Source organism: Amphiprion ocellaris, chromosome 17, assembly GCF_022539595.1.
Source record: "Amphiprion ocellaris isolate individual 3 ecotype Okinawa chromosome 17, ASM2253959v1, whole genome shotgun sequence".
NCBI lineage: Eukaryota > Metazoa > Chordata > Actinopteri > Pomacentridae > Amphiprion > Amphiprion ocellaris.
In genome coordinates, this window is record NC_072782.1 from 21,196,081 (window position 1) to 21,216,062 (window position 19,982).

Consider the following 19,982-nt stretch of genomic DNA (forward strand, 5'->3'; position numbering starts at 1 on the left):
GAAACATATAATAATTAAACAATGATTGGACAAATCTTATGGCATCATTGATTTGTCATCAGTGTAAAAGATCATGTAAAAATTGGAATAACAAGTAGAAAAGTCTTAAACTTTCTTGTAGCTTCTGAAAGCAGCAGTTGTTTCACAAAGCAAAATGCATTAAAATGTACACTCATACAATATTTATAGTTTTTGTTCGAAAAGATACTTCAAGTACCCCAAAAATATGGAAAATGTATTTTTACATTTGGTATGCTCAATAAGGCTCTATGACATTTACTTTAAGGAAACATACTAAAGTATAGAGCTCAGATTATTTTCATTGTCAATTAATCTGCTGATTGTATTCTGTTAGTTGTTTGGGCTATAAAATGTTGACCAGAGCCTGAAATGAGAGAATTTTGACTTTTTTCCTTTAAAAATTGTTCATACAGATTGATTGAAAATCATTTGCGACTAATTGAATAGTTGACAGCTACTGATTAATTATTGCAGCTCTACTTATGTGTTGGTATTTTTTCACTTTGATGCTCATTGTCCTGTTAGCATGCTACATTTGCAAAGTAGCGCTGAACATGAGCTGAGGACTGATTGAAATGAAACCAAAGTATTTGAAATTAATATTTGGACCAAGGAAACTGCACACAAATTAAAGTAAAGGAAAATGTGTTCATCCTGATGGGCACAGGACAATGTAGAGTAAATTTTATGGCTTTTAACAGCTATCAGTGAAAATTAGGAGTGTCAACTTTATAGTGGTGCTGGTGCAAAAGTTGCATGGTCATTGAAGTCATTTCCTAAAGTTAATTTTTTGGTCTTTGTTGGAGCACAATCTCATTCTACCAAGAAAACAGACTATGTGTGAGATAGCTCCTGCGCATTCGTTGAATGAAGCGATAGGAGAAGATATTTAGGTCTCATTAAACATGTTTATTTAACAGCAGATTTAATATAGTACAGAGCTCTGGGTCCAAACTTCTATCCCTGACAACAAGAGTTCTTGTCAGCTCACGAAGTCTGACACACTATTCTTCCCCTGACCCAGTCTTATATCTAGTTTCTCAGGTGCATAAGCATTCAGGGTGTGTCTTTCTTCTGGTTGGTTGTCTTCTGCTCATCTGACCCCCTCCTTTGCGTATGAGCAGCCATCTTGTTGTCCCGATCTGGATGCTCCAAACCTCACAGCCATGAAGATGGTTCCCCTCTCTTTGTGGGGGAGGATGAAACCTCAGCAGTTGTTCTTATCTGTGGAACAGAGTCTTCCAGCACAACACTGAAACAGAGTCTCCATCATAACTTTTCACCTAGTACTTTTCCACTCTTGCATACCTCCCTCATCCAGTATTTTTCCATCTTCATAGACAGTGTAAAATATCATCATAAACAGTGCAAAACATTAGGAATATGATTCTATAAAAGCAAGCAGTTAGTATAAAAACAGTATAAGAACTCCATTTAGAAATATCATAGAAATCCCACATCTTTTTGGCTTTATTATATAGGACAGTGGAAAGAGAAACAGGAAATGAGGGGAGAAGAACCTGCAGCGAATGGCCATGGGCTGAATTCAAACCCATGACTGTTGCATCAGGGACTATAGCCCCTGTTTATGGGTCGCCTGCTCAACCAGTTGACCCCAGGACAATTTTTTATTGATCTGGGTGATATTTGGTTTTTTTTTTCTTGACCAAAATGCAGTTGCCGTTTCATCAAACAGCCACAATTCCTGAATATCACACTGGCATGCTTGTAGCTTTTTCTGTTTTCATTTTTTGTCCATGCTAGGTTGTTTTCTTCTGACGTGACTTAAACCAGGTTTTGATAAAAACTGACAGTGCCTCTTGTTTGACCTCCATGTTGCAGTGTCTCCTGCTGCAGAGCGGCTGCGCCACATACTGGGTGAGGATGATGGCGCCCCAACACCCACATTATTCACTGAGATGGACACACTACAGCATGAGGGGGGCGAGTTGGAGTGGAAAGAGTCTGCGAGGTATGCTCAGTCACCTTGGAGTGTCAGAACTTTCATTAGTTTAGACTTTTGGGTCATATTTGATGGGATTTAGGGGTTGAAGGTTGCATTTCAGGCATCGAGGGCCGTGGGTGACAGCAGTCCAGATTTGATTGAAGCTGCGGTTTAAATTACATAACAGCATCCTACTGGCTGGCTCTCCTAGAACCCAACAAATCAATCATCCTGTGAACAGTCATATAATTCTGCCACATTTCCTGAATTCCAACTCCAAACCTCTTTTATTTCTTGTTGTAGGTGGGTAAAATTTGAGGAGAAGGTGGAGGAGGGAGGAGAGAGATGGAGCAAACCTCATGTCTCCACGCTGACCCTCCACAGCCTGTTTGAGCTCAGGACCTGCCTGCAGACAGGAAGCATTCTGCTTGACCTGGAAGGCTACTCACTGCCACAGATCGTGGGTGAGTCCCACAAAATATCCCACACTACAGTTTAGAGTTTCTTTTTTATTTTTTTCCACAGAGGCAGAGGATGAACAAGACAACCAATCCTGTGTCCGTCCATGTCTAAGCATTGGTACCAAGGCAAATTCTGGCATATGTTAACAGCTGGAATCCATATTGATTTTCTCCTCTCTTCTTCTGATAAGTAAACATCAAAGTACAAACCATTTTTGAAGCAGCTTCTCATTTTAGCAGCGCTGATCGGCACTTTCACTATTTAAAATGACAAACATTACTGTGACTGTTACGGGGGTGGTTAGAGAACCCAGGTGCAGGTACAGATAAGGCAGACTGGTGGCAACAGAAACAGGTTTTTATTTAGCCCAAACAAAAAACTAAACCAATACAGAAAAGAGAAAACAACTAGGAGCTAAACTAAACCAAATCTAATTCCAAAATAAACTACATTACAAAACCTACAAAAACCCACTGCTAAACTACAACAACCAAACCAGGATAAACTAAACTATTCAACAAACGAAGTACTTACAAAACCAGTGTGGGACAGGACTAATGGGGCAAGGTAGGCAGACATGGGGAATCTGGAAATTGGCAGGGAAACAAGACAGGCAGACAGAGAGCTGTAGACAGAGGGGACCGGCAGTTATCCAGGAATGTGGGTGACAAGAGTCCAGGTGGAGCTATGGCAGGCTGGAGACTAGACACAGGGCAGGTGGAAATCCTGAGAAGAACAGAGTCCAGGTGGGAAGGAGGAAAAAGAGGAAGAAGGGGAAAGAAGGGCAGGGGCTGGAGCAGGATCATAACAGTGACAGCTCATACCAACTGTCGCTAAGTAGTTCCAAGAGTAATGTGATAACAGGCCAAAGTAAAACTGCTGTTGCCTGTTGTTTGGTTTTTGCTCTTTTGGCTGAATGTATTGCAAGCATTTCAAGGTCATTTTCACCTAGGTAAATTAGTCATTTGAGATTATCAGCTTGACAGTTTCAGAGCAAGGCCTATAGTATTTTGATCACGTGCGTTGAAAAAAAGGTATATTTATATACATGGAGGTAAACTCTTCTGCAGTAACTATAATTGTACAGGATGTCCCTAAAGTCTGGACACATAGGAAATCTCATGAACTATATTATTTTGCCTCCACAGATTAAGTATAGCTTTGTCGAAAGAAGAAACAGTTGAACTGGTACTTCTCAGTGGACATGAATAATAGACATACTGAAAGATAGCAGATGAATTTCATGCATGTCATCCAAGGAGGAGTCCACTTGGTTTTTCCATGGTGGCGAAGGTGGATAAAAAGTTAAAAGAAGCAGGCAGTGTCATGGACAAACCCCATTCTGGATGACCAAATATATCAGCGGAAACTAAAGAATTGGATGCTAGCCCCCAAAAAATCACTTCCCTAACCCTATCTTTTGATATGTCCATCCTTCGTGTCCACTGAGGAGTACCAATTCAACTCTTTCTTCTCTCGACAAAGCCATATTTAATCTGTGGAGGCAAAAAAAAAAAAAAACATAGTTCATAAGATTTCCTTTGTGTCCAGACTGTAGGGACACCCTGTACATGTACTCACACATTAACTTTCTGCACAAAGTCCTGCTTGTGACATTGCGGTCTTAAAGGCCAAGTTTATTCCCATTAGAGTATCCATGATGATCATAAGGAATAATTATCACTAAAGTCTTGCTCACATAAGTACATCAAATTAACATTAAATATATGTCAAGGCATGAAAATTTCCCTCTAAAAAAGCCCATGATCCCAACAGATTTATGTATTTGGTTAAATTATGCTAATGTAATTCTAATGCCAACTGCAGTGACAATTCAATTACACAAAACTAAATATCAAATCCACTCCAAACCATGGTTTGTGTCTACAAAGTGGGGTTGCAAAATGAAAAATATGCCCATGATAAAAAGAAACTATTAAAAAGTTTTTTTACATGTGTCATTTTGTATTACAAAGGTTCCTGCACTGAACAACCAGCACCCTCCTCCAACTTCCTGTCTCTCTCACTCTTCTTCTTCTCTGGCAGCAACCAGCTCTAGGAGCTCTTCCTCTGCTTCGTTCTCTTCTTTATCCTCTTCCTGCTTTTCTATCTGTTTTGTCTCTTTTCGTCTTTGCTCTTTTTCTTCTTGAAAAACCTCAGCCTCTTCTTGTTTTTCTTCTCACTGCAACGTCCTTCCTGAGCTCTTCCACAGTGTTGTCTTCAGTCCTCCAGGTCTTTTCTTTCTGCTGGAAATAGAGGATTTAATTTCTAGGCATGAACAATAATATCAGTAATATGTAGTTAGTTGTGTGTAATTGGTTTGAACCATGCTAAATTATCTATGTTGTTCATAAACATTTACTTGGACTGTATACTTTTATTACAGAGGAGATTGTGGATCGACAGATAGCGGATGGTCTCATTCCTCTGGATCTGAAGGAGAAGATCATCTTTGTGTTGCTCAGGAAGCACCGTCACCAGACTAAGAAACCGATCCACCGCTCCCTGGCTGACATAGGGAAGTCCTCCAACACTGCTTCCAGTAAGTAACACTGCTGTGTGTATGCATTTTCTTCTACCAATCAGCAATGTCATAGAACCTTCTAATTACATCCTAATGCTTCCTTTGTTTTCTGCCATCACCACCTGTTTCACTTTTCCTCGTAAAATCACCTCTTCTGTGCTCATCGTTTTCACATCTGCTGCTGCTGCTGCTGCTGTTGCTGCTGCTCTGTCAGACCGTAGTCCTCAGGTTAATCTGAGTCGTAGTACTAGTTCAGCTTCCGGGATCCACCGCTCCACAGAAGACCTACGCTCTCGGCAGTCAAGCAGCCTTGGCCGCCTGCGTGAGTCTCAACACACCACACAAACATACAGCACATGCACCTCGATATCGTTCAATTTTCACTACTAAGTATAAAAGCACTTAAAGAACGTTAACCCTCTGAACCCCAAGCCATTTTTGAGGATTTTTTCCTTTTCGCTTCTGTCGAATTTTGCCTCACTGTGGGCTCCTTTGTCACTGAAATATGAAGTCCTGTACCTCTATGGAAACAGCACAAAGGCTAGAAGTAAAAAGAACTCAAGAAAGTATGACAAAGTTATAATGCCATCAATCATAAAAGATGAACCGTGAACCGGGGATCTTCTAGCTGCAAGGCTAAAGTGCTAACCACAAAGTCACTTCCACACCTGGAATCAACATGTTTAATATTTGGTGTTATTTACCACTAAAATAAAAGGTGGTTCCATATGCTATACATGTTTAATTATTCACATTATTTGCAACTTCAACAAATAATGCATTTTTCACACTACTCTGCACATCAGCTCAAGAAAGAGATTTCACAATGTTGAATGTATCTTCAAACAGCTTGCTGACCACTTCCTCATCTCTATACTTTTTTGAGCCATGCTGTATTTGCAGTCTGTATCCTGCTCATAGTCTCTTTTCATCACCTTTTTGCTATGTGGAAACACAGCCTACAATTTTATGAAAACTTTCTCAATTTCTGTCAGTCATGGCATCTCATTTGTGCTGAGCAGCACAGTATTTTTCTTTTTATAGGATCTGTTTAATGTAAACTTTTTTAATGCATTTTTAAATGAAACAAGTACAATACAGTGATTTCAATAAAATCTGATTCGAAGCTTAGATTTGGTTATTTTTTCTACAATAGCATGTTGGACCTAATCCAATGAAGAATCTTACCTTTCTTTCTGTTTTTACAGTTTTACAGTTTCTCTTTTAAAACTTGCTGGGGTTTTTTTTTTTTTGTGGTTCAGAGGGTTAACTTAACTCAAGTATTGTACTTACGCAGTTTTGAGGGACTACACCTAACTTTTCTCATGTACATCGCTAGATTTACTTGACAACTGCAATTTATTAACTGTCAAGGATACATACGCTGTGTTGTAAACACTGTTGGTGGACAAGAAAACTAATGCTATTACTCAAGTGAAACATCTAAGTTCCCCCACTGATAGACGTGGAGTATTTACATCTGTTGACCACATTTTAAACTCTTGACTCCGACTTTCTCAACGTCTGCTTTATTCTCTGTTTTGAATTGACACTGACCCCGGCTAACTCCCAGCTACTGCATGATTGGCTTTCTGTGTGTGCTAAATGTGAATATACTGTATACTCACCATGAATACAACATGTTAGGCATAATGTCTGTTTACTTTGAAGATTTTGGCCCTATTGTGTGCACCTTTGCTGGATTTTTTTTTTTTTTTTTTTGTAACTGTGGATTATTCAAGGATTTTTTGGGATCTGTGTGGTATGTTCTCTTTCTGTTCGATTTTATTTGTTCCCAAATCTGCTTTGAGGAAAGAAAAAAGAAGGGAGTCATTAAATTATAATCCTTCAGAGGAACAGCTGGTCATGGGTGAAGTTTTATGCTGCCCTCTCTGTTGCTCTCAGGACCATTTCATTGGATAAAATTTGCATTTTTACTCAGCTCCTACTGTATAAATGTTGCTCTTTAAAGCACTGCTCAATTATTTAAATCCTTTGTGTTGTTAATCTTCCTGTTCTTTCTAAAGCAACATATGATACCCAAAACAAGTGTGTGCTTTATTTACAGATCATGCTCAGAGCCGAAGCATGAATGATATTTCAGACACACCAAGCACAGACCAGGTAACTCTTATTTTCAGTTTCTCTTCTTTGTGGAACACTGGTTTATTTGTGGTGAGTGTGTGATTGTGTGTGTTGAGTTTTGCAATGCCTGACGACACATTAAATACAGTACGGTCAGTCTGTGTCAATTCAGATAACAGTGTTGCTCCACAACCTCAGATTTTGTTCAGACTTTACTCATTTTGTTATTCTGGACCCAAAACTAGGATCTGTAAATTATTTTGGCTGAATTTTGATTATATTTGGCAGTATGTCAAGCCAAGGTTCCAGTTTGATGCTATTTTCACATGCCAAGATGGTGGTGTGGACTCATTCAAAGCTCCACAGAGACTGATGCACAAAATTACACGCTGCCTCCATGTTGTCTTTACGTTGAAATTTGACAGCAAATGAGGGTTATTTTTTCCTTACCGAATGTTTCCATACATAAACTGGAAATGAACACTGAATAGAGAAACTGATGGTAATTCAACACACATCACAATAAAGCTCATGTTTATTGAATCACATAATGGCAAGTGCTATAACAGCAATACAAGTTAACCAGGATGCTAATATTGTAGTAAAAGCAACAAAAGAAAGCAATGCCAGGTCTGTTACACAGTGGTAGAATTTCTGGTTATTATTCTTGGTTCATCAGTGTCCCTCCAGTTCTCCTGTGCTGAGATCAGCAGTGGACTTGGTCCACTCACAGCATTTATATCCCCAGACTATGAGGAAAGGGTCCAAATGACTCACCTCAGGTAGTGGCAGACCTCAAACACTAATAAGAAGACGCTAAAATTAGAAAGTCAACATATTTAAATAGATTGAATAAATTGCACTTGTTTATTTCGAGGTTTTGGGATGTTTTCTTTCCATAACATGTCTTCTAGTTTTCTGGCTAGAAGACAGAAAATATCCAAAATACATTTTTTTTTTGTATTTGCATCTGTAGATTTCAGTTGTAATGCATGTCTTCGTGTTCGTTATTTCTGCTACTCTGAAACAGAAATTTGCACTTCAGCAGCACTCACATATGCCAAAAGTTTAATTTTATTCCTGTCTATATTCTTAAGGTTTTATTAAACTTTTAAGATTATTGACTTTTATAAAAATATCTGGGTAGTCGACACAATATATACATGTCATTGTGATTTGTTATTGATCTTTAGTCTGCCGATCTCCTGTTGCCTGTGGGAAAATAATGATGGATTGCTTCAGTTAACAGAAGACATAAAGAGACACATTGGTTCTCCTTCTCATAGAGTGTGTCTGTGTTTAGTCTTACTTTATGAGAAGTTATATATAGAACTGATTAATCCTTCTAATCCAAACAGCCTGGCAGCTAGGATGGGAATTTGTTAACCTGTGTTGTACCTGCATTCGTGTTAGTACTTCTGATTGACTGTGTGTGTGTGTGTGTGTGCGTACAGATTTCCTTGAGCTTAGTTGAATCTCTCCATGAAAAGAATAACAGTGAAAAATGAGTTACAGTCACTTGCTTTTCCTTTTTGATCTGTCTGCAAGATATGCAGCAGCCAATTTAACTGTATTTGTTGTTAAGCAGCAGCACTCGTGGTGTGTGTGTGTGTGTGTGTGTGTGTGTGTGTGTGTGTGTGTGTGTGTGTGTGTGTGTGTGTGTGTGTGTGTGTGTGTGTGTTTGAGAAAGAATCGGGTAAATTTCTTAACAAGAACTTCAAAGCAAGCAAGAAATCAACTCATGCATGTGAACCCTGAGTCCAGTGTAATTATTTGTTCACAGAAGCTGGCACGTCACCTCCAGCTTTCTCTAATCTGACCAGTTCACACAGTCATAGGGTGAAGTACATGACATCATGTCATGCAATGCCTACTGGAGGAGGAAAAACTACAGAAATAAACTTAGTAGTATAGTAGTACACAGTATCACAGCATATTGTAACTAAAACTTTGGATGGAGCGGGTGGATTACTCTGAAACTTACTCTAAATTAGTTCATACTGTGTAAGATTGAAATGTCTTGTTTATGGTTGCATTGTACCAAGAAGTGAAAGAGGATCAGCTGGTAAACTGACTCTGAAAGCAGCATTAACAGATTAAAAAGAGATTTTAACTTAAGCAGCCACCACTCTACTGCCACGTGCTTCCTGGTTGAGGAGGAGGAGGGGTGCAGCAGAAGAGCCCAAGAGAACATGTTATGTGATTTTACACTGTATGCAACTGATTGTTAAACTCATCCTGGGGAGAAACTTTACAGCTGTACATCTGACAGTTTCGGAGAACGTTGAATCAACAATTACTGTATTTCCATGTAATCGTCAGGTGACTTTGAAAGCAAACTTTTTTTAATATTGGCATAAATAAAGAAGAAATTTGATTTGTTCCCATTAATGGGTTTGGAATGAATAAACTAGGCCGCGTAGTGTTGTAAGAGGGTGGCTGAGTAGAAGTTAGAAAAAATAACAGATGTTTGTCAAACTCTAAAAAGTCTAGAAGAAGAACAATGAACAATATTTTGTCTATGAGAGAAAACTTGAGAGAAGTCTTCAGGAATTTTGCCCAGTTGGGAAAGTTATAATTAAGGCAACAGAAGGGAAAACTGATACAGAGTAAAATAGTAAAACACTTTTTGTCAAATTTAGAAAGTTTTTGAAGGTTTTGTTGTTTCCATTAAGTTTTTCTAATGTGATACTTCAAAACGTGCATACATACACCACCAGTCAAAAGTTTGGGGTCACTTAGAAATGTCTTCATTTTTGAAAGAAAAGCAGTTTTTTTTCAATGAAGATAATATTAAATGAATCAGAAATACAGTCTAGACATTGCTAATGTGGTAAATGACTATTCTAGTTGGAAACGGATGATTTTTAATGGAATATCTACATAGGAGTACAGAGGCCCATTTCCAGCAACTCCTGTGTTCTAATGCTACATTGTGTTAGCTAATGGTGTCTCGTAGTGATACAGAAATCTTTAACAAATCTGTGGATCCAGACTATAAGACGCATCACTGCCAAAATCTAATCACTTGGTCCGTGTGTCATTTTTGACTTTCCCTGAAAATTTCATCCAAATCCGTTGATCAGTTTTTGAATAATGTTGCTAACAGACAGACAAACTATCGTCGATCGTCACATAACTCCACTGCATTCCTTGGCAGAGTAATAATACCTGCTTTTAAAGGGAGGTAACTGATGGCTGTAATGGTTAATAAATCTAGGAAAAAATACTCAAGGTTTCTAATACACTATAAAATGCACTAATAAACTATTTATTAATCCTTTGTTACAACTTTTAAACACTTCATAAACAAAAAAAAAAGTTAGATTTTCCAGCCTGGCAGTATAAAACATGTTCTGATTTGTGGCTTATACAATGGTCTATAACAAATTAAATGAACTATTTGCATTGTTAAAGAAACTTAAATATTTAAAAACAAATGATAAGTAATTTATGTTTGTCAAAACCTTCTTAAATTACCTCTTGTTTGTAAGATGGAAAAGATATTTACAGGTTTTCAGTGGCTCTTGGTTGGTATCTGCACCTAAAATGAGCATCAAAGCTTTTTAGCAGTCATTATGCTGTTCCCATGAACTACTTCATGAGCCACATTAAAATATGTACTTTGATGGAAACATAGATAATTAAAGATCTCTGCCTTAAACAAATCCATTAGATGTTGAGGTACTTCACTGGATAATTGAAACTGTTATGTTGTATATTATCAAATTTATTAAAATTTATCCTCTACAGACCATGAATGTCTTCTAGTATTTGTTCAGACTGTAAATAGTGGACCACCTAATCAATGTTGCACTCCCTAAAATTTTTACTGAAAAGTCCATGTTAGAAGTTCCCAAGAAATCCTGTGTAACTTTTTGTCCTAACAAGTTATAAACAGACTCCCACACACTGCCTAACTTGCAAAAATACATTAATTCATGATGTTTCTATGCTCAGTCGTGATCAGGCAAATATATTTTTACAAGTTAGACTGTGTGCGGGAGTCTGTGTAAAACTTATACATATGCTCATCCCATCTCATGAAATAGATGATTCAGTGTTACCAGTTCGCTTGATCTGATTTGCCACTTACACCACTGAAGCCAGCTACAAAAGTTCCCCTTCAGTGCAACCTGTCTCCCACTTATGATTTCTCCTAAAGCTCTCTGTCCTTTCTGTTCTCTGTCATCCGTCAGCTGAAGAATAAGTTCATGAAGAAGATTCCTCGTGATGCTGAAGCCTCCAATGTTCTGATTGGTGAGGTGGATTTTCTGGAAAAACCATTCGTCTCTTTTGTACGTTTGGCTCAAGCCACAACTCTAGGAGGCCTCACAGAGGTCCCTGTGCCAACCAGGTTGGTTCTCTGCTCTCTCCCTTTAGTTTTACTGTCAGTGTTTATGTCTTTGTATTTACAAAGCTTTTCTTTTGACAGGTTTCTTTTCATCCTGCTGGGTCCTCACGGCAAAACCAAGTCCTACAATGAGATCGGCAGAGCTATTGCCACTCTTATGGTGGACGATGTGAGTGACTTGTGGCAGCACACCTCAACAGAATACACTTCTAACCACATCAGATATGTAAGGTTTATTTTATTCCTTTATTTTCAGCTGTTCAGTGATGTTGCCTACAAAGCAAGAGACCGTGAAGACCTTATTGCAGGTGTTGATGAGTTTCTGGATGAAGTGATTGTCCTTCCTCCAGGCGAATGGGACCCCAAAATACGCATCGAACCTCCTAAGAAGGTTCCATCAGCAGAAATGAGGCATGTTAAACACAATTCACATTAGAGATGTTAGTAATTAATTGTTAATTGATTAACTGTTGTTAATAAACTAACCAATTAAAAGTACATTAACTGATAAGGCAGAACGTTGTAGATCACCTGTAGTACCTGTTTTTTTCCACCAGGTGGAGGCTCTTCATTAGTCTATGTTAGTTACAGGTGTGTTTACTAAACAGCCTTAAGAGTCCATAAAAGAGAGAATAAGCCATAGGAAAGTCACTCTAGCATGTGAATCAGCTATGAAGATGATTCTGATATTAAATTGCTTTCAAGAGATCAATAACTTTACAGATTATTTACTCTGTAAGATTGGAGCTCGTTTCCTTTGTTTAATACTGTGGATTTTGTCCAACTAATCATTGAACAGCAACTTTATATCTGTTCTCTGAGCTGATTTTTGCGCAAACATTAAGTGTCAAATGGTTTTATCAGAGCATAAAAACTGATTACTGATTGTTAACATTGGTGTTAGTTAAAGAAACATGCTCAAAATTTGTATCCCAAGGCCATGTGTCCACACTGTCACACTTTCTTTATTTTGTTGTGACTGTAGACAAGACAGCATTCTTTGTTCAGCACTTTTAAAACAAGCAATCCAAAGCAATTTTTCTTAAAGGAGCTTTAATTAGTATTACTATTATGGTGATTGTTTTTACATTGACACATTGTGAAAGGGGTTGCTCCAGTAGGCCAGTTACATTCAAGAGGTTGCTGAGCTGAGTTAAAACCGGGTTTCTGTGTTATCTTTATCCCAGGAAATCCGTGCTCAACCTGAATGAGCTGGGCCAGATGAATGGCTCAGCTGGTGGGGCAGCAGGAGGAGAGGATGAAGAGCTTCCAGCTCCACATGAGCTGGGAGAGGAGCTGAAATTCACTGGGAGGTATGATAGGACTTGACTGTAGTCTCATGCCGTGAAATATGCTGCCAAATTGTTTTACGTCCACTCTAGGTATCAAAATCTAAAGACATCAGCTTGTTGTTTTTACATAGAAGGATGAGCCTGATGTCAAAGTGTAGGCACCTGGAGTAGGTGTAAAATGATTGCACTGCAGTGTCTAACAGATCTTAAATGTACCTTTCAGCTCAGAAATGCTGAAAAATGTTGCAAAATTGAAAAAAAAAAAGCAAACTAATAGTAAAATTTTGCATGGCTTCATTAAACATACAAAAGTTATTGTAAATAAAAAAAATCTGCTGATTATTATTGGGACCCTGTACCATTTAGCACAGTCCAGTTATGTTCATGTTCTGTCATTTTAACTTTGTGCTTGTTGTAATAGGTTTTGTGGTGGACTATGGCTGGACATCAAAAGGAAGATCCCATGGTATTGTAGTGATATCTATGATGGCTTCCATATCCAGTCCATCTCTGCTGTGCTCTTCATCTACCTGGGCTGCATTACCAATGCCATCACCTTCGGAGGACTACTAGGGGATGCTACCGACAATTACCAGGTCTTCATGAGGGCTGCGACATAATGAATCAATCCATAACAGCCAAACTGACTCTATCTGACGACTGTCTATCCCCTTTCTTTCTTACAGGGGGTGATGGAGAGTTTCCTTGGCACTGCTTTAGCAGGGACTGTCTTCTGTTTGTTTGGTGGACAACCTCTCATCATTCTGAGTTCAACTGGACCCATTCTCATCTTTGAAAAACTGCTTTACGAGTTTAGCAAGTAAGACACAAACACGCTAAAGTACACACTGTTCCGTCAGTCTGCCCCAGGGCAGCTGTGGCTACAAATGTAGTTTACCACCACCAGAGTGAGAATGTGTGAGTGAATGAATAATGGATCCATTGTACACGCTTTGAGTATGCCTTAATAGAAAAGCGCTATATAAATCTAATCCATTATTATTATTATTATTACAGTGCCAAAAACTTGCATATTCGTCATTTCACCTTTGCTTTGTCTCTCGCAGGAGCAACAATATAGATTACATGGAGCTGCGTCTGTGGATTGGCCTTCACTCATGTCTGCAGTGTTTTTTGCTGGTGGTCTCAGACGCCAGCTACATCATCAAATACATGACCCGTTTCACAGAGGAAGGTTTCTCCAGCCTGATCTCTTTCATATTCATCTCCGATGCCATCAAAAAGATGGTGGGTAACTTGCTGTAATGTCTACCTCTCTCAGACACACCTGCAGCATCTACAGATGAACCATGGTCGTACCTGCAGCAAATAGGACAGCACTTAAGATACAGCATAGACTTATGTAAAGCAAAAAAAGATCTGCTTTGTTTTCCACAGGCAGGAGCCTTTAAGTATTACCCAATCAACCGTGGCTTCAAGCCTGATTACATCACTGCCTACAAGTGTGAATGCATTGCTTCAGACCAGGGTGAGTCTTCAAACTCTTTTGTTTTCTGTATATGCTCGGTTTACTATGGAGTCCCTCAGGGATTACGTTAAAATCCGGATTATTAAACAAACAGATTAATAAATCATGGGAACAAATTGCCCAACTTCATACACTGATTGACAAAACATGCCTGCAGATTCAACTTATTTGAGCCCACTGGTGTCAGGTGCAAACCGTGAAGAAGGTGCAATCTGACAGCAGCTAAAGTAATAATTTGACATATTGCACATGCTGATAACGAATAATTATTCATTTTTTAAAGGTTCCCTATTTTGCCCCTTTTCAGCAAACTAATGAAAGTCTTACATGTCCTCATAGCGGTCTTTCGATTTTTCAGCTCAGAGATGATTAATTTCATGATGACTGTATAAGCCCTGGTTTTAGTCTTATTCAAAACAGCCTGTTTCAATATCTGTAGCTTTAAATGCAGCTCAGCTGCAGCTGTCCCCACCCTCTTAAGAAAGAAGACATTCTCTGCATCTGTGATTGATTACACAAAGAAAAATAATTGACTATAAGACAGCTGACACACATGAATGAGCGTGTGAGACCAGAAATTTGTTCCACATCTAACTCTCTCTCTAAGGACTGAGAGGCAGCTGCCTAGAAAGAGGGCAGTGGCGGGATTATTTAAAGTTTGAGCTAGATAATTATTGGTTAGTTAGATGTGATTTAGCACTTAGTGTCACGATGGGGTCAGAGAACCCAAGTGCAGACACAGATCAAGCAGAGACTGGTGATGGCTTATAAGGACTTTATTAAACAAGGAATGAAACTGAAACCAATAATTTGGAAACTAAAATGAGGGGAAAATAATCAAGCTGACTACCTAAGAACTATAAACTCAAAAAATAAACTTGATCTAATTTAACAAAAAGGGCGGGAAATAATTAAATGGGAATTTACCAACACAAGCGAGACTAACCAAAGCTAATACAAAAAAAAGGTGAAATTACTAAAGCCTACAAAATTCTAATTAACTAACAGGATGTGATCTAAGGAAACTAATCTGAACTAGAAAAGTACTCAGAGAGCGCAGTACTCCACCAAGGCTATTCAATCCCCCATGTGGCATTGTCAGAAATGCAGCATTTTTTTTTTTTGAATGAAGAAGCCTCGAAAATGTCAGAAAATGTAGAAAAATGTCATAACGAAGATGAAAGTGTGTAAGTGAAACATGTAGTAAAATTACCCTTGAAAAGCTGAGGTCTCATAGGGTTAAACAAATGAGATGCAGCATATTAATTTATGAGGTTTACAGGAGATGTCAGGTGTGTTTCTGAACTCCTGTCTCCAGTCTACATGCTGAGCTCAGCTGATCATGAAGACCTATGCAAGAGTCTAATTTTGGTCTTCTCGTCTCATTTTTAGAAAATAATTAAAGAGACATGGCATAGCCTGACATGACAAATATAAGGTGTCAGGTAATTTATTTGATCTCAAGGAACTTCATTTAATTAGCCACTGCAGCATTTATCAGTTTTTTGATGAAATTAGGAGATGACTCAACCTTTGTAACACATTTCCAGGAAGACATTAGGTCCCCATGAATTCTGTGTCACTAAAGACAATGTTTCATTGTGGCAAGAAGCAAATTATTCACTCTGTACTTTGTGATGATTTTTTGTATGTTCTCTGTTTCTGCCTCATTCTTGGATGCTGTCTGAAAAAGTGAGTATGCCCGTAGAGAACCTGGTAATCCCTTAGCTATATGCTGGAAACATAATGATGGCGCTAACATACAAGCAGAGGAAATTGTACTGCAGTCTGATAATTTGATAGCAAAAATACAATCACTACTATGACTTAAAAGGAAAGGACTGCATGTCATTTTTTTCATTCGTTTTTTCCATTTTCTTCCCTTCAGCATCTGCGCTGAATGTTTCAGCTCCACTCGGAGATGATAACATGACTCTGCTGGTGAGTGACAAAATACCAAAAAGTGTGAGATTGGTGTCTTTTTTATGAGTCCTTCTTATTACCATTTGTCAAGATAAGTTAGACTGTATTTGGATCTCAAGTTGTTTGATTGTTTTGAACTGCATTTGATGTGATCTCAACAAGTAGTGGTTGAAATCTGAGCCACAGGAATCTGGGTCCATCTTTATCAAGCATTAAGCGTTTTGTCAGATTTCTTCATATCGGATATGACTTCCATCTCTACTTTTTGAAAAGGGTGTTAATGTAGAGTTTTTTTTTATGCAATAATATTCATCCATCCCTTATCAATACACTGCTTAATCGTCATTCGGGTCGCAGGGGGACTGGAGTCAATCCCAGCTGACTTAGGGTGAAGGCAGGGGACACCCTGGACAGGTCACCATTCTATCACAGGGCTACACATAGAGACAGACAATCACACTCACATTCACACCTATGGACAGTTTAGAGTTATCAATTAACCTCAGCATGTTTTTGGACTGTGGGAGGAAGCTGGAGAACCCGGAGAAAACTTATGCATGCACAGGGAGAACATGCAAACTCCATGCAGAAAGATCCCAGGAAAGCCGGGATGTGAACAGGGGATCTTCTTTGGTTGCTTTCTCAGTATGCTTCCGGTCACTGTCCGTCTGTACAGTGAGGCACCATCCAATGAGTTCTGAAGCATTTGACAGATGAAATTCCCCAAAACACTTCAGTGCATTTTTTCATTTTAAAAAGGCAGAGGACAAATATGAAATGTATTGTAAATCATGCTACAAAATGCTGACAATTGTGTCAATGTCCCATTATTTATGTACCTGACTGTATGTCATCAGCCTTTACTCTTTGCGAGCGACTGAAGAGAAAACATGAGTAAAGGGAGTCAAATGGTATTAACTAGATATGAAACTTACCAACTTGAAACCAGATTGAAAATTGAACCAAATTGTCACAATGTCATAAACCAGGGACATTCTGCTTTCTCTTAAAAGTAATAATCCTCTCTTGGCAGTGGATTCCTGAATCAGCCATCTGTGGTATTTTTTTAGAACAACACCAAGATGCTTGATAAACACAGACCAAAGAGTCCTTTCAGTTTTGTGTCCAGTCATCAACGAGCACTGTGGCTCTGTACTCTATTGTTTTTTCTTCTGTTATCGCTTGTCTTTTTCTTTCTCGTGTCTGCTTTGTGTCTCTACTCTGCTACCCTACTTTTTCCCTTCTCCGCCTTTATTCCCTGTGTCCTCAACTCCCCATCCATTCCATTGCTCCCCTCCTTTTTTTGTGTTTTCTCCTCTTTTGTGTTCGTAGTATAACTTGACAGATTTGGACTGGAGCCAGCTGAGTAAGAAAGAGTGTGTGAAATACGGTGGCACTCTGGTGGGGAGCTCCTGTAAGTATGTCCCCGACCTGGCCCTCATGTCCTTCATCCTCTTCTTTGGCACTTACTCCATGACTGTTTCTCTCAAGAAGTTCAAGTTCAGCCGCTACTTCCCAACAAAGGTAAGACAGCCTCACGCTCATCAGCATTTATAGGTGGACAAATCCTTCCAAGATAACATGAATGATTTTGCAGGCCCTCCCATTCTCAAAAAAAGTAAACCTGCATGTGGAAACCTGAAGGGATGTCTGTCAAAGCATTTAATTTAAAACATAAGGCTGGTGATATTCCCACACCAAATATCAAACAAGCGTTGCAAAACTGAAATAGACAGTAATCACTCAACATACTTAGTACAATCCACATATTTTAACAGCGGTTGCCATGATATTTTATTCTGATGTACAGTGGCAGCTTGGCGGCACTGTGGCTTTAACCCGATCTTCTCATCAGTAACTTAGAGCATAAACTGTTGACCCCTGAAAATCTACAATGAGCCATTTCTTAAAAAATTGCAGGTGTGATTGCTGAAGTCTGCTGCAGCTTGCATGCAGTTGATAGAGACTGTACAGTTAAGCTGGAGGAACCTGATACCGAATCTACAACTTTTAGATGAGAGGGTCAAACCATTCTACCAACTGAGCCTCGGCCAGCGCAAAATGGAGTGTGATTAGCGGTGGAGAAGGCTTTCATTGTGCATGCAGCTAGACCAGTATATTGTCAGTGCTCAGCATTTTCATTCTTTCTCCAGTCATCTTCATCACTTCAAAAATGTAATGCTTTCACCGCAGCTATTGCTGTGTTTCTGATACTTGGTGTACCTGTACAGCAGTGCATGTACAGGTAGTCAGCAGCATTTAGAAACCTAATCAAGATGTATGCACGCAAGAGTGCACTGCTTTCTATCAACAGGAAAATGACTTGTGCACGTTCTGAAATCAGGATATGATGTTCCAAAACAGGATATGTGTATCCTTGTTCAGCTGCAAAAATGTAGAATATCACCAGCTTTTTCTTTATAAAGCTTCTGAAAGTCACTCTGAGCTTTAGTCCTTCCTTTTCCTTATCCAGACCATCACCCTATAAACTGCATATCTATGTCAGAATGTCTTCTCCCATTTTCTTTTCTCCTCCCTTCTCCCTGAATGTGCTCCAGCTCCGTACCTTGGTCAGTGATTTTGCCATTATTATTTCTATCCTGGTGTTCTGTGGGTTGGATTGCCTGCTGGAGCTCGACACACCCAAACTGCATGTGCCCACTGAGATCAAGGTTCCCTAAACACCTCTCTCATCTTCCCAGAGTTGTCTTATTATATTCCCACTGCTAGATACATTTCTTTCCTCAATGATTTATACATTTATAACCAACTGTTTGATTTTTTGTGGATTTATCAATTAATTTATCATCTCTTTTTCATTCCCCTGTTTTGATTCCCTCACGTATGCACCTTTTTCTTTTGGACATATATCTCCTTTCCTTAATGTCATGTCACACATCTTTGTTTGCCCTCCCCTATTTCTGGTTATTCCTGTAGCTGAGGAAACTAATCAGTGATTTTGCCATCTTCATGTCAATTATGACCTTTGTGGGTCTGGATATGTTGATGGGGTTAGACACACCCAAACTAATCGTTCCAACAGAGTTCAAGGTATTTGATTTCTCACTAAAATATGTGTCAGAATATATGTGTATTCATACCATATCACTTACATTTATATAATATGATCACCCTTTTTTATGTGTATGTGTTTTTGTCTGCATGCATAAAAACAAATTTGAGGTTCTTGTACTAAAGAGGAATATTTTCCATTCCATTTATTCTTCTAATTCAATGCCACTACTTTTTCAGTCATATAGCTAACAACTGTAGTTACTTTTCACAATAATTTAACAGAAAAAAAAAACAAGCACACATTAAGTACAGCTTATAATATACACTACTGTTCAAAAAATTGGGATCACCCAGGCAATTTCATGTTTTCCATGAAAACTCACACTTTCATTCATGTGCTAACATAACTGCATAAGGATTTTCTAATCATCAATTGTAGCATTAGAACACAGGAGTGATGGTTGCTGGAAATGGGCCTCTGTACCTCTATGGAGATATTACATTAAAAATCAGCCGTTTCCAGCTATAATAGTCATTTACCAAATTAACAATGTCTAGACTGTTCTGATTCATTTAATGTTATTTCCATTGGGAAAAAAAATCTTTTCTTTTAAAAATAAGGACATTTCGAAGTGATCCCAAACTTTTGAATGGTGGTGTACGCATAACAATAACTTTGTAGCTAAATTAAGAAAAAAAACAAACTCCAACACAAAACTTACTCAGAATGCTTTCATTTATTTATGTTTTATGTAATTGATTAAAAGAGAACTTTTTAAAAATATTTATCGTTAAGTGTTGATTGGCTCTTACTTGTGGCATTGTAACCAGTCAGATGGTACAGTGTTTGGGACCTTGTTGGAGACCACAGA

At 38.6% G+C, this 19,982-nt stretch overlaps 1 protein-coding gene across 9 annotated transcripts in view; it reads left to right on the forward strand.

The window, feature by feature from the left end:
- slc4a5b (solute carrier family 4 member 5b) overlaps positions 1 to 19,982 on the forward strand; it is a 62,926-nt gene that overhangs the window by 24,222 nt on the left and 18,722 nt on the right. For 6 of the 9 annotated variants that reach the window (XR_004848098.2, XR_004848099.2, XM_035952255.2 and 3 more), the window contains 16 exons: positions 1,864 to 1,993; positions 2,270 to 2,430; positions 4,815 to 4,970; positions 5,167 to 5,274; positions 7,021 to 7,076; positions 11,237 to 11,394; positions 11,473 to 11,560; positions 11,648 to 11,802; positions 12,579 to 12,704; positions 13,105 to 13,279; positions 13,370 to 13,503; positions 13,751 to 13,931; positions 14,082 to 14,172; positions 16,061 to 16,113; positions 17,428 to 17,619; positions 19,033 to 19,146. Coding sequence is in view for 7 of the 9 variants with exons in the window: in XM_035952255.2 (XP_035808148.1) it covers positions 1,864 to 1,993; positions 2,270 to 2,430; positions 4,815 to 4,970; positions 5,167 to 5,274; positions 7,021 to 7,076; positions 11,237 to 11,394; positions 11,473 to 11,560; positions 11,648 to 11,802; positions 12,579 to 12,704; positions 13,105 to 13,279; positions 13,370 to 13,503; positions 13,751 to 13,931; positions 14,082 to 14,172; positions 16,061 to 16,113; positions 17,428 to 17,619; positions 19,033 to 19,146 (2,078 nt within the window). In the remaining 2 variants the exon portion in view is untranslated. Of the gene's footprint in view, positions 1 to 1,863; positions 1,994 to 2,269; positions 2,431 to 4,814; positions 4,971 to 5,166; positions 5,275 to 7,020; positions 7,077 to 11,236; positions 11,395 to 11,472; positions 11,561 to 11,647; positions 11,803 to 12,578; positions 12,705 to 13,104; positions 13,280 to 13,369; positions 13,504 to 13,750; positions 13,932 to 14,081; positions 14,173 to 16,060; positions 16,114 to 17,427; positions 17,620 to 18,653; positions 18,768 to 19,032; positions 19,147 to 19,982 lie in introns of all 9 variants that reach the window. The other 3 variants (XM_035952256.2, XM_035952257.2, XM_035952258.2) reach the window with 3 other exon arrangements.